Here is a 17,913-nt window from a genome sequence, read left to right as displayed (position 1 = left end):
ATACCGTTAGCTTCCAAAGTAATGCCTGGTATAAGTGGGTGATCGTACAAAGGAAGGTTAGGTAATTCTGTATCTGGTTCCTTGGTGAACCGACAGCAAAAAGTAGGTCGATTTGTGGGCAACATGCAACACTCAAATGGGACACTTGTGTTCGTCACACAGGCAGATGGGTTTTGAATTGTTCGGGTTCATTGCTTTCCAGATATGTTTAGGGTTATTGTGTAGCATTCTGAGTAGGGACGTGATGAAGAAAGACCATTTGTCGTTAGCCGAAAGCGAATGGAATAGTTTTTAAGTTTAGCGTATCTATCCCAAGCACTCGCACTAATTTTTAGCTTAGATGATTTATATTTTCACGTCCTTTGGTTCTTGGGGCCATTGAGCTAGTTAATAAACTAAGGAGACGTTGGTCGTTCAGTTACAGAAATAGTGGGAACGTATTTTTTAAATTAGTCTCTATTTTATTTTTGCAGAGTAACCAGTTTGTTTCAACTGGGTGTCAAAAAAGCTAGGGGCAAACTTTTATAAAATGTATCAAGGCCGGCATTCAAACTACGGTAATCGCGTCCGTCGTATAGAGTTATTATCTTTTTTCCCATTGGATTGGCACATTACTTCTACTGAAACGTGGATGGTAGAGGGGTCAGGTAGCCCTGGATGATAAATAATCGAGGAAAAGCAATCTGGGTTAAATGAAAGCACAAGGTTGAGGATCGTGGAAGTGTGGTCAGTATCCTCGGACTAGTGACGAGTTATGCTAAACCAAAAGTTAGGCACGTGTTCACAAAGTCAGTTTCGGTGTTATGCCTCCCTCTTGGCGCTGAAAGATTTGACACTTTATTTCCGGAAGGTTAAAGTCCCCGTAGAAAAGAATAAAAGCCTGGCGATGGGAAAAAAATTAAACAACAACGAAGTGTTTCATGTAGATGAATCCTGCAGGAATGGTCGGTGTCGGGCGGGCGGTAACAAACGTCAATGACCATTGGCGGATATGGAGAACTGCAGCATACAAATATTAGTTCGAGAGGGGAAGAAACGTGTATGATTGATCATTGTAGCTGCTCTGGGCCGCTATCAGCACACCACCACCGCGTTTACCAGATCGATCGCAGCTAAAAATGTCAAAGTTGGGAAAGTCAGATTAAATTTCGGAGCCGCGTACAGCAGTATTATCCATTTTTTTGTCGTAGCAACGAGATTTCATTCTATGGTATCAATTGGGTCATGAAGAGAATCACATTTCGATAGAACACACCTGATATTAGTATAAAAACATGACAAGGAAGTACCCATTGAGACTACTTTGGTCTTCACTAATGGCAATTGTTGGCGCGGAATAACACCGTTAGAGCTGTGGACAAATACACAAGTTGTCTCCTATTACAGGATCGTCGTACCGAAGTTTAAAAGATTTCTCTGTAGATTTTGCGAAGTGCAGCAGATCCTTACGGGCTAAGCGAGTGTTTGGAGAATAGTGTTCTGAAATACCGAAGTCCGTATCTTTCAGGTCTTCGGCGTTGAAGAACTTCTTAAGCCTGTGAGCACGCTCGATATCCATAGGTGCCACATCAATATTTAGGTAAAGAATAATTATTAAACATTATGAGTGTCGCCAAGTTTCGCTTGAGTCGTCTGTAACCCCAAAGAACAAGAGGTCCGACCGCCCCACCAGGTCGTCAGTGCCATCCATTCTAGCCACTTAGATGGCAATTTGTGGCGCATTACCTTATGCCCGGGTTCAGACTGTTTGAAGCTCACTGTTTACGATATTTAACGAAGAACAGTAGTCCTAAAATCTTAGAAAGTCTCTGCATTATTTCAGTAAGCATGATATCGGTTTTGGACAGCTTATCTTTAATGGCTTTAACTTGAGCGTGAATAGTGACCTTCACATGAACGCATATGAAATGGCACATGCAACACTGTATGCTTTTATACCTGCCCACATGTTTCCAATATGAAGGTATGTTGTGCAGGCAGACATGCATGTGTGCATGTATATTCCTAGATATGTGTGTATGTTGGTGTTAGGACTACAAAAGCTGCAACAGCCAGTACCTTAAAACAGCGTGAGCGCCGTTACTACCACAAAAGAACGGTAAAATAATAATTTCCTGATAGCTGCGATTGAATTTGCCGTAAAATGTCTACCGCATGGTCGTATCAGATAACGAAGTTTTTTGTCGCTAATTCAAAAGCACGCACAATATAAAACAATATAAATCATTAATACGACATGCGTGGAAGTATCGCTTAAGCATCAAATGTAAAATCAAAATCTGACTCGACTCACGCCATTTCATTTGTGTCAGTTGATATCTAGACCCAAAGAATTTATAGCTTATGTTTTTTTTTAATTCCAGAAATCCCACAACGCGGTCTTCCTCTCTGTTCAGTACTGAACAGAGAGGAACAGTTCCCGCAGAACGTTGTGCGGGAACGAACGGTACACATCGCGGCACGAAATCTCAGGCTCTTTGCAAAGGCGAGTGTCAACTTCCTGCGGTGCGAACCCATTTCTTATACCGAAACTTGTGACCCTGGCTTCTTGATTCTTGCGACGAAATAAACCGTGTCTTCGTGGTTAGCTCATCCTCGATGTTGGCAATTATTGTACTTTCTCTGCCAAGAACATTGCATGATTTAAGCAAAGTATTCATTATGGTCTCTAGTAATATTTCGAAGTTCCCGAATATTTGGTATTTCCGTAATTTATTCTGTAATTTATGTTCATTTTATTGCGCACGCCCTAAAGAACACACGAGAGATCCCTTTGAGCGCATATTTTGGCAAAAACGAGCATAATTTGGCGCTCTTGCGTACGTATAACGAGTATACATAGGATCTTTTCACCATTTTCCCCCTCATAGCTCATCTAAAACTTCCTCTATGCCATCGTGGCTTGTAACTTTTCATAATTATAATCTCAATCTGAACGTAATTTTGCAGCGGTTCTAGACACATCCTTACGTACACATGACACGTCACACGTTGCCGCGCAGGTTATATTGACAAATAACGAGAAAGACCTAACTTTACCATAATATTAGGACGGTAATTTGTGTGAGGCCCACGCTATTATACGACCATGCTCACTGCTTTTTTCCCGTTTGAAAATTTCAACTAAAAAAACTAGAACGTTAAATAATGTCCTTGCTAATTTATGTTTATAGCGTGGCTGTTTGTGAACAGCTGTCATCATAAGGCGTATCAAGTGGAGGTGATCGTCTACAACTTTCGCTTTGGAAGGATTGTAGCTAGTTCCCAGGTTAAATCAAACAGCTGTCCGGGGTGGCCACGGCTCCTAAGCGGCACCAGGTTACATGTTTGGATTGAGGGGTTATTCCTTACACTTTCTTATTTCCGCACTTTCTCACTAGCCTACATTTGCCTCAGCAGACGCAAACCGGTTCATCGCATCCTAACCGTTACGCTTCTTGGCTCGGTCGAATAGGAACTCAACTGGCCGAAAGGGCGCCTCACATCCATGGACCAAAACCGAACCAGTATATTTTTTTCTTTGAAGTAGCACAAAAAACAACGGGACAATTAAAACAAACAAGAAGAGCTTTAACTCATAACGTGGTTATGCGCTGAATTGGTAAAATGTACCACAGTACTAACTTTACCAGCATACCGGCTTTTACGGTATTTATTGGTTGGACACCGCGGTCGTATACCCGTTTGTTCGAGATTTCAGAGCACTTTAAATATCTCCAAGTGGAGAGAAATATTCCGGAGTCCTAGATAAAAGAGCGCCTCATCGCCTGTGTAGCGTCGGCGCGTTAAACCTCATGAACGATTAAGAAACCGCGGTCACAAAAGAGCTAAAACCATAAAAAAAGATATTCCCAAGACAGCAGAAACAGCGCAATGGACTTTAAAAACGAAGGATAAGACGATGCGCTGTCGTCCTTTGTTGTTCGTCAGTTGCGCCGTTAATGCTATCTTTGAACGTGTACCAACCAGACCGAATTTCTTCCATATTCCCACACAGCTTCATTCACCTTAAATATAATAAATCGCAATTTATAAGTAATCGTGGTTATTACTTTGCACTCACTTGGCCTTGCGTTCGTAGAACAACACCTGGTTCGATACGACCAAAACAACAAGATAAAGCCAGTTCGACGCCTTGGAAACCTGCTGAAACAACGGAGCGGAGCACAGCACGCTGGCGGACACCTCCCGCATAGAAGTAGTCTCATACAACGCCACTCGCAGGGGTATTTACGCACTCGAAGCACACTGATGGAGGTCAGGTAGTTTATTGGTGCAAATATAGGGAGCTGGACGCGTGCCAAGTGCACGAGTCGAGCTAACAGTTATCACGCGCTGGACGACCGTCTGAAGTCACTGCAATTTCCAAAGCACCGTGTTTTTCCTCGCCGATTTCGCGCACACCTGCCCCAATCATTGGCCCGTTGCGGTCACGTGGTCGACGGCGACCACAATCGGTCGAACTGCTTCGTTCTCCCGGACAGCGGCGGCTCGGATCATGCGGCAGTCGGATTCCATCATGGCTTTCGTGCGTGTATCTTTTAGGGGCGAAGCCCCTTCGGGGCTCGGGCTGTCTGCACCTCATGTCGTCGTGGTCTTAACCGTCGCCTTATGTACTCACGGTACTAAACAACGGGACCGTCATTTCACATTTTACCGTCGTGCTAGAACGTAACGGGTACTAAAAAACACCGGGACGCTCCTTACGTCTCGAGCTGAACGGTTCGTTACGCGTGCGAAAAAAACGCCGGGACACTCATTTGCGCGTCGCGCTGGAACGCTTCGTACCGCGTTCTAAAAAAACGCCGGGGCACTCGTTTACGTTTTGCGCTAGAACGCTTAGTGCTTCAAAGACAAGAGTGAGGGAGTGAGTGAGTGAGTGAGTGAGTGAGTGAGTGAGTGAGTGAGTGAGTGAGTGAGTGAGTGAGTGAGTGAGTGAGTGAGTAAATACTTAATTGAAATCGCCTGCTGTGACGTCCCCAATGGAGCACGAGACTTTTACAGCAAAGCTGTATTCCGCAACCCCACAAAGGTTTCATCACCGTTGGCGAAAACACCAAGGCGCCAAGCACTTATACACTGCGTGCTTCGCCCCTTCCCAGGCTTCACGTTAGTAGATATGGCCCGGGATATTTCAAGTAAACAGCACTTTAGGGACTTCCCTTGTCGTAGTAGCTCGCTGTAACGCTCGATATCAACTGACTACCGGAATCAGGCGGCGCAGCCACACAACGGACCCAACTAGAGCCCGGCGTACGCGTCGTATGTCGTGCTGCAGACGCTTCGAAAACCAAGCGGTTTAAATAGTTATAACGGTTCGAAACTCGTGAACCGCTGGCGCTTGTCATACATCTCCCCGTTGTTAAGCGCACTGAAAACTGCAGGTAAAATATACGTAATTAACCAGCTGCGCATGCGTTCGTTTAGTTAGGAACGCTCGTTGGGCAGTTTTTACGGCAGTAAGCTAAACAATTGGCTCCAATCATCGGTGTGAAGGTGATTGGAAAGCAATGCATTAACGATACCCGCAACAATTGCCCATGCGACGTTACTTGAATTCGAACACGTGGCTCTACAAAGAATGAAACCAGAGATTATGCCAGCTGTTACCTGGAATTCGCGGGGGCGGCGTCCAGAGCGCCGCAGCAGCGTAGGCCACGGCCCGGCTAGAACGGAACGCCGCTGCTTTAGCCAGGCCGTGAGTCGGCAGAAAGAACACAGAGAGGAGCGTCTTTCGAAGGGTAAGATAGCGGAACCTAGCCATCCTGATGTGCGCGACACAAGCGTACACACCGAAACAATTCGGCATATGAGCTTAGTGATTCCCATTTATGCCTTTTAAAACTAGTTAGTTTAGCAAGTTTGAAAATTGCGAGAAAGCTGAGGGACCATTTATAATCGCTGTTCATCAGAACTGGTTGCTCCTTTCGCCTTTTGTAGTACCTCTTAAAATACAACCGAATTTGTGTTCCCCAATTTAGAAAACGGAGTCCCATGTTTGACAACCAGTACGCCAAACGTAGCGTTTCTTTCGAGGCGAGATGTCTGTATGGGGTCTCTACATGGTATTTTTCCGGATTGAAAAACAATCCTAACGTATCATTGTCGTACTACCACTTAGTTCCGTCGTATCCCGGTTACCCAGGACGTGCTGTCGAACAAGTTAATGAAGCCGTGCAAAGGAAGCGCGCAATGGACGCGTAGCTACACCAAAACAGTCCCAAAACAACCGTTGCAAAGCAGATGACAAAGCCGTACCGTCCACGCGCCCACCGGCAAGGAGGCACCTCCGCGTTTGGAATGCTTGGTAAATTCGCCGTGCCATCTACAGTGTACTCGGTAAGTGAAACCCTCCTTCGCCACCCACCAACCCAACCCCCGCCCCGCCGCTGCCTCCGCTGCGTTGGGTGCTTACTGTCCCGCTCGTCGAGAAAAAATCGTTGGCTGGTAGAGGTAGAAAGCTTTGCTGTAAAAGTGAGAGTGTTGTTGCTTTTGTTGTTGTTCCACGTCTTATGGCGCATACGCACGCGGGTGATTGGCGAGTGAGAGTGCAACGCCGGCACGTGCGGGAGGAAAAGCAAGCACAAAACGAACAGAACTTCCGCTCGCGCAGTTTCAGACAGGGGGCGCGCGAGCACAGCGGGGATGGTCGGGATTCTCAGCGTGATCATGGGTCCACACGGGGATTGAGGAGATGGACGCACAGACACATGGAAAATTTTACATAGTATTTAGTAGCATCAACGGGCTTGATATCGCTTACGGCTGGGTGTCGCTGGGTTCCTTCGGCGTGATGCGGCACAGGCTTGTTGAAAGGACCTGAAGTTCGCCGCAACCAATTGATTGATTGATTGTAGGGTTTACGCCCCGACGCAACACAGGCGATGAGGCGCGCCGTTGTGGAAGGCTCCGGATTAATTTTGGCCACCTGGAGAATTTTTAACGTGCCCCAAAATCTCGTACACAGCGGCGTTTTTGCTTTTCGCCTCCATCAGAAAAGCGGTCGCCGCGGCCGGGAATCGAACCCGCGTCCGCGTGCTCAGCAGCGCAACGTCTTAGCCACTGAGCCACCGCGGCGGGTCGCCGCAACCAAGCTGCTGCGGGCTTGAACGTGCGCTCCACCGCAGTCACGCCGCTGTGGCTCGCGTTCGAACTAAGGGCCGCCGCGATGAGGCTGTTTTGGCTAGGGCTCGAAAAGGTGGCGTACGCCGTGATGAGGCTGCTGCTTATCGGGCTTGAACAGTGGGTTGACGGCGGCTGGAGAAGTGTGGAGGCGGTACTGGAAACTCCCCAAACCCGAACCCGAGAATCGGGAACCTGAAGCCCTGTCTTCGGCCTAACGCATATCGCGACTCGTCTGGTCCGCTGCCCGGACCGCTCTCCCTGGATCTGGATCTCTCTGCCCCCCTCGCGCGGTCGGTCTCCTTTTTTAACAAATCTCGCGCGTTCTTTAACTCTTCCTCCCACGCCGTCATTGACCGCTGTCCCCTGGTGTTCGGCTGGGGGGAGGGGGGAGCATAATGATTGATTGATTGATTGATTGTAGCACTTAAGTCGCTGACGCAACGCAGGCGATAAGGCGCGACGTAGTGAAGAGCTCCGGATTAATTTTGACCACCTGGGCATCTTTAACATGCGCCGAAATATCGTACACACGGGCGTTTTTGCTTTTCGCCTCCATCGGAAAAGCGGCCGCCGTGGCCGACGAACCCGCGGCCTCGTCCTGATCAGCGCAACGCCTTGGCCACTGAGCCACCGCTGCGGATGGGGAGCATAATGAGCCACTTACGTTGTCACAAAAGGAGCTATTCTTATCGGGGGGTTCGAGTTGCGCCTCCAAGACGGTACCAAGATGCCTTCTGCAAACTGAGCCATTGGCGCTTCCCAAAATGCCTCTTCGCGCAGACTCCTGAAATTTGCATTGCTGGCCCGGTACGGCGTGCACGTGTGATACACTGGAACGTTTTTCGGTAGGGTCACAGGCCAGTGTCCCGTCGCCACCATAAGCCGTTCAATGCACACACACACATACACTGGACTAACCAGCCCTGTACAACGTCAGAACCAGGGCCAGCCTCTTTCAGCGCCAGTTCCCGAAATTGGTGGTGCTGCCAAATGACGCCCTGCCAATACGGCGCCATGTGCAATTTCTTGAGGCCAACCACCTGCCGAAATCTTTTCGGCGAACACGAGCCCTCACACCGCGGAGGCGGAAAATTTGAATTGCATTGGGTTGTAGCAGTGTGGGGATAACATCGCTACATCCCTTTTAAGTGCAATGCACTTCTTAAGCGACCCTGAACCTGCGTCCACCGGCGATGTCCGCGCACGTGGAGATGGGCGCGCGCAGCCTGGCCGCTGACATAGCACATACCCACGTGGGGGATTGGCCAGGAATCTCCTCGTCTTCCTTGGCAACGGGGGGAGATGGGCGCGCGCTGCCTGGCCGCTGACATGGCACATACCCACGTGGGGGATTGGCCAAGAATCGGGCGTGAGAAGGGCTAATGCACCTGCTTAAAGGAGTACTGACACGAAATTTCAAACCTGAGATCCGCTCTAGCAATCAAGTACAACGACAACACAAATAGGTGTCTGTGAATAAATGCATCTTTCTTTCTTTGTAGTTGTGTGTGTGTGTGTGATCTCTCTTTCGCGAACATTACCGAACCGCGCAAATTCAACTCGTGCGTTCGCACTTTCACATTCTTCCCCTCGGGGAAATGCGGGGAATTTTTTCACGAATCACTGCTCCGCACTTCCGACAGCTTTCAGATTGAGTGGAACGGCTTGAATTTTTAAAGCAAAGCTTTTTACCTCTACGAGCCAGCGGTTCTTTCGCGGCGTGCGGGACAATAAACTCCCAACGCGGCAGAGGTGGTGGCGGGGTGAGGGGGGTGGGGGCGGGTGAGGTCGAGCGGAGGGTTTCACTCATGGAGTACCCAGCGTTCCCCGTGCGGAGGTGCCTGCGCACCTGCGGGCGTGTCGGTGGTCCGGCTTTGTCGTCCGCTTTAGAGACGGTTGTTTTGGGCCTGTTTTGGCGCCGCTTCGCATAAATTGAGCGCTTCTTACGCAAGGATTTATTAACTTGTCCGACAGCACTTCCTGGGCTACCCGGACCCGACCGAATTAAGTGGTCGTACGGCAAAGATGCGTTAAGTATTGGTTTGCAGGCGGGAAACTAAAATATAGATACCACATGCAGACATCTGGACGCTAGAGAAACGCTACCTTTTGCGCACTGATTGCCACGAATGGGGCTCCGTTTTCTAAATTGCTGAATACCAATTAAGTTGTCTTTTAAAAGGTAGTACAAAAGGCGAAAGGAGCACCTGGTCCTGGTAAATAGCGATTGTAAAAGTTCCCTCAGCGTTCCCGCAATTCTCAAACTTACTAAACTAACTAGACTTTGACCTCGGTTTAAAGACCCCTGGGATAGCGAATTATCGGCTATAGCGAAGTACATACAGACTGGTTGGTCATGCCTTATTTCGATAACATTTATTCTTTTATAACGAAACTGAAAGCTTGATAGCCGCGCGATATCAGATATCATGATGAAATATTTGACCAATAGGATGTGGCGATAATTGAAAAAAAAACCCTAATCCGAAGCTACACAACTATAAAGGTGTATTTATTCGTGAACACTGTGGTAAACTTCATCCTGCTCATTGCTGCGAGTAACCACGAGACGAAGATCGCGTCCTTCATGAAATCAATAAGTACGCATTCCTGTTTTGTCAACTCTGTTCTGTTGTAGTTTCAGGTAGTGATGTTCAGGTATTTGTTGTCGGAACAGCGCAAAGGGACGAGGACGAGGTGTAGACGGGACACAGCCCAGGTGTTTATTGCACAAAATTAGTTAAATACAGAATTATGTTGCAACTAATGATAGAAAGAGGGAAGAAGAAAGAAACACATAGAAATTTCAAGCCGTCACTGCAGCTCCCTTGCTGTCACCGGATAAAAAGGCAATTTCTTTGTCGGTTAACAACACCGAAGGGTAGCTGACACACGTGCCTTTGTTAGAATGTATCTCGTACGCTTCAACGATCTCCCGTGTCATTTTATTGTTACCTTTATAAATTATGGAGCATTTTCTCAGGTCAGGATAACAACCACAATCTTTACAATGTGTGCCTAGATGCCCGCTATCTCTATTTTCTACGTTATTGCGACGCTCGCGCAATCTGTCATTGATACACCTTTCTGTCTGTCCGATATACGTTTCTTGAACTTGTTCAGTGGTATTCAATAAACCACGCCATCCGAGCAGGCCACGAGCGGCCTGCGATGTTTGGGGCTACACGTATCCGACTTGACGGGGCCCTCATTAACTTTGTTGCAAAGCTTGGACAGCTTCTTAGGAGCGGATAATAGGACGTTGACGTTAGCGCGTTTCCCAATCTTCTTCAGTATTCCATTATGCGAGATAGCGTGTGAATGTGTGGGATAAAAGTGATTTTTTCTATTATCTCTCTCTTTTGGAGATTCTTCCCTGTGTAGTTCATCCTTCACCTGTTTTCAACATACTCAGCTACCAAAGTCTGTAATTGTAGCGGATAGTCGGCGGCAGTCAGCCCAGCTGCCTGTACATGAAGGCTGGCTTGCACTACGTGAATACAAGATTTGTTAAGTGCATTCGAGACACACAGCATCACGATCCCACGCATAACCAATTTAGAATGAGCAGAATGAAACGAGAGTATGGGCTTCAAACAACGAGGCTCGTAAGTTCAACAGATATGGTCATCGTACAAATGTAGTCGAATATTCAGGAATATAACGCTGTCATCAGTCACGGCTTCATGCGTTACACAAAGCGGTTGGAAAGACCTCTGATATACTGTCATGATTATTGAGCTCTAAATTCAACACGGAGAAATTTGAGGGCTTCCTTGGGTAATGTGGGTTCGAATTCTCAAAAAATGCATTTTTCTGTCAAGTATTTTTGCGTGAGCCAGATCTTCCATATGTTACAGCCGATTTTTACCTTTAAGGTTTAAACGACTATCGGTTATAACGAACTAATTTGCTGTTCCTTTACCGCTTCTTTATAACAAGGTTTGACTGTAGTATTAATAGGCAATATGGAGAATCGCTCAGCTTACATGCCGAACTTTTTCCGCGTCTGAGCTTGTTTCGCAGGGTGGTGTAGCCCAGAGCTAGCACATCAGGATGTCTAGGTTCCGCGGTTTCACCCTTCGAAAGACGCTCCTCTTCGTTTCTTTCTATTGTGGCGGCGTCTGGTGCTCTAGCCCGGCAGCGGCCGACGCTACTGCGTTGAGTATCGCAATTCCAGGAAACGGCTGCCAGAATCTCCTGGTTCACTTTTTGTGGAGCCACGTGTGTGAATTCAAGTAACGTCACATGGGCCGTTGTTGTGGGTGTCTTTTGAAGCTTTGCTTTCCAATCACCTTCACAGCGTGGATTGGAGACGAATATTTTCGTTACATTACGTACTACAGGTCAATTTAAAAGATAACAGAATGTTAGATCGTTTTGATTTTGCCTGAAGCAACAGCAGGGAGTCTTGAAAGGCACTTTTGATTCCAAGCGGCAAGGCTTATGCGAGTTGACGAGCAATACAGATACCCAGGATATCACAGTGCAAATGTTTCCCCACAGGAGATACCTGATTGCGCGAAGGCTTTACAATCGTTTCTTTTTATTTGATTTTATTTTTAACACGAAAGCGTTTTATTCCGGGTACACGGAGATCTCACTGACGTCATATCCATCACGGAAATTACGTCGCCAGAAAAGTTCCATTGACGTAGCGGCCCCCGGGTTCGAGACCACGAACTCTCTCGACACAACGGGAGGCACGAGGCGCTCTGCCAACGGCGCTACGAACTGAGACGTCAACGGCTTACCGACCGTGCCTTATATCCTTTCCTATGACTCTGAAATAAATATTCATGCATCCATTTACATTGTTTGAGTCTGTTCAGAATAGTTTGTGACGTATAATAAGTGGTATCCTTTGGCACCCATTTTACTTGTTTTCTTACGCTTCATTCGTCCTCTCTACATTTTTTGTATTCTGGACCTCCCAGTACTTGCCAAAAAATCAATCAAATGCATGATGTGGCGTTGAGTATACTTCTTCAATGGAAACTTTGAAACGTCAGTACACTAGATCCCACAGGGGGCGTGTTGAAAGGGGCTCTGCTTTGGAGGCTGAACAGAGCATGTGCCCCTTAAATGGAAACTGAAGGTACTTCGTCCAGCTCCTTCTTTTGCATGGAGTGCATAGATTGGCTCAAATCAACCCACGTTTCATTGTTTCTCCGGGCAATAAGGAGATACAGTAGGATCGCGATAATTCAAACTTTCGAATAATACACACCAATTTTGACATTTTGTTTGGCCCGCTATGTTTTCAGTGTATTATATTCACTCCTAATTCAAACTGCTCGATCACGTAAATTCGGTTAACTTGTACTGATTGTTCGTCCGTGCCGTAAAATATCGGCTACATTTGCCGCTCCTAGCTGCACATTTGCATCCTTGTATGCAAACAGTAAAAGTAACGGTTTACCGCTAACACGTGTCAAAGCAATGAACTGGCTTCTCTTGGAGGCATCGAAAACTTTGTTTCTAACGTTCATGCAAAGACAAAGCAGTCATCCATTCATGATCTTTTTGAAAGTGTAGATATCAGTTTAGTACTGTGTGTAAGTTTGCTATTATAAATATGCGACTGTTTCATTACAGAGAAGGTTGCTGCGCTGCTCCGAGTCGTATATATGATAACGTCAAAAATTAAAAGCACCTGATAATTCAAACCTTACCCAGCGTTCCCTTTCAGTCTGACTCATCGGGAGTCTACTGTATTTATTTTATAAAGCCTGAAAAAAGAACTACCATGCGCGTTTTGTGCCGGCCGCACCAACTAACAGTGGCGACGTAATTACAAGATGCTACGTGATTGGACGATGTCGAAGATTAAAATTCAAACAAGGTTCGGTTTCGGTTCTGTGAAACAACATGCTTGGTCACCAACGCCGCGGAATTAGGTGGTCGTACGGCAAACATACGTTAAGGATTGGTTTGAAGGGCGATAAAATAAAATGAGACCACATACAGACATCCGGCCGCTAGAGAAATGCCACCTTTCGCGCACTGTTTGTCACGAATGCGGCTGGTTTTCTGAATTGGTAAATACCATTGCGGTTGTGTTTTAAAACGTATTACAAAAGGCGAAAGTAGCAACCGGTTGCGATAAATGTGGTTATAAATGTTCCTTCAGTTTTCTTGCAATTCTCGACTAACTAAACGAAGTAGTTTTAGACGGCATAAATGGGAATGAGTAAGCTCACATTCCCAATTGTTTCGGTGTGCCCGCTTGTGTCGCGTGGTGGTGTAGCCTCGCGTGACATCAGGATGGCTAGATTCCGCTGTCTCACCCTTCGAAAGACGCTCCTCTCCGTTTTCGTTCTGCCGATGCATGACCGGTCTACAGCGGCGGCGTCCGGCGCTCTAGCCCGGCCGTAGCCCAGACTGCTGCGTTAGGTATCCGCCGCCGCTAATTCCAGATAACGGCTGGCAGAATGTCTGGTTTCACTCTTTGTAGAGCCACGTGTGCGAATTCAAGTGACGTCGCATGGAATGGAATGGAAGAAAGACTTTATTGAATGTCTGAAAAAGACACAATGTGTTCACTGCACCCGGACGTAGCCAGTCGTCGCTTCCGACGTCACCCCTACTCGGACAGCCCATTCGCTACTCGCTACGGTGTTGGACACCGTTGTCCCGTAAGGGAGGGCGTCGTCCCGAAGCTTTCGCTCCGGTGCTGCTTTTCGAGGGCCGCTACGGCCTGCTGGACGGCTGATAGTTGAGTGTCCATGTCATAACTGCGCACTGCTTCATGGATTCGCGGCCGTAGGTCTGTCCTGCTTGCCGCCTCGTTCTGTCGCACTTCACCGTCTCACAGCAAGTGGGCAGCCGTGTCCCTAGCATTGTCACACAACACGCACGTGTCGTACTGTAAAGAGTTCTAGGTGTATGTGTTTTATGAGGATCGGGGTCATCAAGTGAATTCGTCTGCAGCTGTGTGAACGATTAAACGTCCACTCTGGTTAGCTCGGAGTGCGGCGGTGCCAGTACCCTCCTGTTGTTTCTGCAATATTTGGTGATACCCTGAAAGGTATCGTACCTGTCCTTCGTGTCAGTCCACCACGCTGCAGACGGGTCCCGGCCAGCTAATCCTCGGGAGACTGCGTTCGCCGTCTCGTTGTGGTTGGTGGCGAGTTCCGATACCTTGTTCCCCGCGTTGGCGGGGAGCCACTTGATTGTCACCTTGCATCCGTCGATGTTCACCCGCTCGAGCAACCCCACTGCGCCACAGCACAGCCAACCCTTGGATGAAATTGCGCACCGCACTCTTTGACTCGCTGAGCACCATCGTCATCTCTGGGTCCGCGATGGCCAGGGCGATGGCCAGCTCTTCCGCTCACTGCGCGTCTCTCGGAACAATGCTCGCGGCGTTCACCGTGACTCCCGTCTTACCGTCTATCATCACCGCCGCGAAGCACCGCCGGTCGCCGTAGTCGGTGGCGTCGACGAATCTGGTGCCCGGAACGTTCAGGTGCTGCTCTCTGGCCGCTCTCCTGTCCGGGTTGTGGGTCGTATCCGTGTTCTTGGGTAACGGGCACACTAGGACGGCGTTTCGGACTGACGCCGAGACGTCGCGCTCTTCCTGCTTGCCGAGGCTCTGCGGGTGGGACGGCCCCTACATTCCGAGCCGGGCGAGAATGGTCCTCCCCCTTCTCTAACCCTTGAGCCGCTCAATCGGGCCGACCCGCTGGGCTTCCGTAATCTCCTCCAACGTGGCATGTACTCCCAGCTCAAAGAGCTTCTTCGTGCTCGCGCTGTCGAGCACGCCTATGGCTGGCTTGTACGCCTTCCTTACGGCCGCGTTCAGGCGGTTGCGCTCTTGAAGCAACCAGTTCACATCGCCGCATTGGCGACGTGACTTATCGCGAAGGACTGGATCAGTCTGAGCAGGCTGTCGTCCCTCATCCAGAATTTTCTGTTCGCCACTAGATTTATCAGGTGCGTTGCGGCCGCTACATTGCCTACCAGTCGGGTGACCGTGTCGTTGTTCCGGCGCTTCCACTCCATCTGGAACCCCAGCACTCTGATCTTGGCTACCTTCGGGTTCGTCTGCCCGTTGCTCGTTCGCAAGCTGATGTCACTCTCCTGCTTGGGTCGAGATTGCGGCTGGATAATCAGTAACTCCGACTTGTTGGGGCAACAGATCAGGCCCGTGCCCCTCAACTGGTCTTCTCTGGCGTCCGCCCCCTGCTCCAGGGAAGACTCAACGTGGCCATCACATCCGCCCGCACCCACTGCGTGGTGTCGTCCGCGTATATGGTGTGACGGACCTGGCGTATGGCTTCCAAGCGTCTCGCGACTCCGATCATGACTAGGGTGAATAGCAGCGGCGATATCACCGAGCCCTGGGGCATGCCCGGCGTGCCCACACTTCCTACCTTCCGCTCGTCCAGAGAGTGCTCTCCGGCTTGGATATTGGCCGTGCATCCTGAGAGGAAGTAGCGCACGCAGTTGTACGCGCACATCGCCATCCGCAGGGAGCCGACTTAGGACAGGATGGCCCAAATAAGCATGGGCAATTGCTGTGGGTGTAGTTTAAAGCTTTGCTTACCAATCTCCTTCACAGCGTGGATGGGAGCCTTTTTTGTTTTAGCATATCCAGCAGCTGTTATTACTATTTCTCGTGTATCGCTCATGCAGTAAGCGTCCCCCGAATTCTCACAATGGTACTCCTTGACTGCCAATCCTGGACACTCCGCGGACTTCCCGGGACGTGGTCCGGCGCTCGATTTTGTCATGTATTCCCACGGAGCCTCCAGTCCGAGGTCAGTCCTCTGACTGCCTGTGGACTACCCAGTAATGCTTAATCGAGGAGGCCCAATATCTTATGTCTAGCGACTGCATTCCTACGGCGGAAAAGCGTTCGCATATGTGTGGTCGTGCAGCTTACCGCTGTTCTGTTTCATCCAGCGCAAAACGTGCTTCCCGTACTTTGGTATTACTCTGTACAATAACATTTTCAGTTGCTTTTATTTCCTTAGTACCTACATTACTTCGATGACTCTTCTGACGCCTTCCATTGGCCTTAGATATTTTTACTAGGGCTCGAGTCAGCCAAGCTTCACCTGTCAGCTTGTGTGGAGGTAGCTGGAATTAGAGCTTCATACAGTCTACAAGCTACAAACCTAAGGCGTGTTACTCCTGGCAGAAACATGTCGTGGCTTAGTCGAATTGGGACCACTCGCCAGCCGCCGGCCGAATAAACGCTGGGCCGACGAATTCTGTCCGATGCAGCAGCGCAGTCAAGCCAAGCCATCTTGTTTTGACATCATACGAAATGTCATAAACGTCGGCAAGGAGGATACATATTGGAGAACAGCAGTTCTGAATTGATTTTTCGTACTGAATAAAGTCGAATAAACGTAGCGAGGCTGGTCGCAATACGGCCTAGATGCTCCAGATTACAATTAGCGCTAGTAATGCCGTAATGTTTAGAAATCTCTTCCTTCCGTGCCCCTTTATAATGCCAATGACTATAGGCAATTCGCTCTCGATCAATTGTACAAAACGCGCGCTTAGAAAACCAGAAGATATTATTCATCTTACAGCTAGTACTGATAGAACTTGTTTTACTAGAGAAATCTCTATCTCAGCCAGAATTATTTTGTTACGGGGCGAGCGAATAGTTCAGGTTATATAGCTTAAATTATCTTGAATAGCTATCAGGCCACTTGACTGCCTGTGATGGATATATTTTGTTTTTAAGTTCTGAACATGAAAACTGGTTTTTATATTGTATTCTTGCGCTTTCTCTCTTTGCGTTTTCACATTTTTTATCACCCTCTCCCCGGAAAGCCGGAAAAAAATTCAGTTTGCGCCACGAGTGCACACTCATCACGCAGACGCTGGATGATATGCGCCCTACGCGCCACTGCAGGTTCGCAAACTCTCTCGGTAAAAGCGGTGACAAAATAATCTTTGTCCGCATTTTCTCAACACAACCAGCCTGTGATAAAAATAATGTTCACCGAACAATTAGTGCAATTTTGAGCGCTCTGGAAACCAATAGCGCGCACCCATACGGGGCTCTATGATCCTGTGAGTCTACCGCGCACGGGAAAGCGTGTTACTTGGCCTTGGCGTTAGTAACGTTGCAGTGCGAAAAAAATGTTGTTTTGTAGGCTGTTTCGTACTTGGTTCACAAACTACACAGAACTCTGAAATATTGAACCAAAAAGGGCTAATTCGCCAGCTGTAGAGAAGTTCTCACACACACGAGCTTCGATTGCTATGCGAAGCAGAAAACGCGCCCGCGGCGCTCTACCTAATGTGGCAACAACACCCGAATGTGGCCCGCGCGGAGCTCCCTACTGGCATAGAGTTTCTCAATATCGCCTTAAGTGGAAAATGTGGCTGCAATCGCACGCCGCCATGCGAATTGTGGGTACTGTGGGAATCGGATTGGCAGCAAGTGGCTAGTGCAAAGGGCTATGGATTAGGCGTCTCGGCTCTGAAGCGTTTGTTAGCTCTGTTTTCGGGATTTTACTGTTTGGCATTCAATGGCTATCACAGACATGTCTATATAACTGTGTGATTAGCAATTAATGCATGTGCTCGCGTTAGCGGGGAGTATCTTAAGATGAAGGGGTGACCACATGCAGCGACGGCGACAAGCGACGCGAGAAACGTAATCCAAAAGGTGCGACAACAGTGTATTGGCCGAAAGCGACAAGCGAAAAAAATTAATACATCACAGCCCATGTCCTCTGTCGTCGTCGCTGCAGTTCACTGTATCGTCACTGCCGCTTGCTTGTGGGCTGCTTCTGTCCGGCAAAAAGGGCGCGAGGG

The 17,913-nt window shown here is 48.4% G+C and overlaps 1 protein-coding gene across 2 annotated transcripts in view; it reads right to left on the bottom strand.

The window, feature by feature from the left end:
• The window catches only part of LOC144168824 (arylsulfatase B-like), a 123,252-nt gene that overhangs the window by 84,892 nt on the left and 20,447 nt on the right, over positions 1–17,913 (bottom strand). The window contains exon 1 of one of the 2 annotated variants that reach the window (XM_077697811.1): positions 4,064–4,215. The exons of the other annotated variant lie outside the window; for it this stretch is intronic. Coding sequence (XP_077553937.1) covers positions 4,064–4,208 — 145 coding nt within the window. The 5' untranslated portion in view covers positions 4,209–4,215. Of the gene's footprint in view, positions 1–4,063; positions 4,216–17,913 lie in introns of those variants that run through there. 2 annotated transcript variants of the gene reach the window in all.

The sequence above is a fragment of the Haemaphysalis longicornis genome, unplaced genomic scaffold (genome assembly GCF_048455015.1).
Source record: "Haemaphysalis longicornis isolate Haplotype H1 unplaced genomic scaffold, Haemaphysalis longicornis Haplotype H1 scaffold_2, whole genome shotgun sequence".
Lineage (NCBI taxonomy): Eukaryota > Metazoa > Arthropoda > Arachnida > Ixodida > Ixodidae > Haemaphysalis > Haemaphysalis longicornis.
Note: the sequence above shows the minus strand (reverse complement) of the source record. Positions and strands in the feature narration are given on the sequence as shown.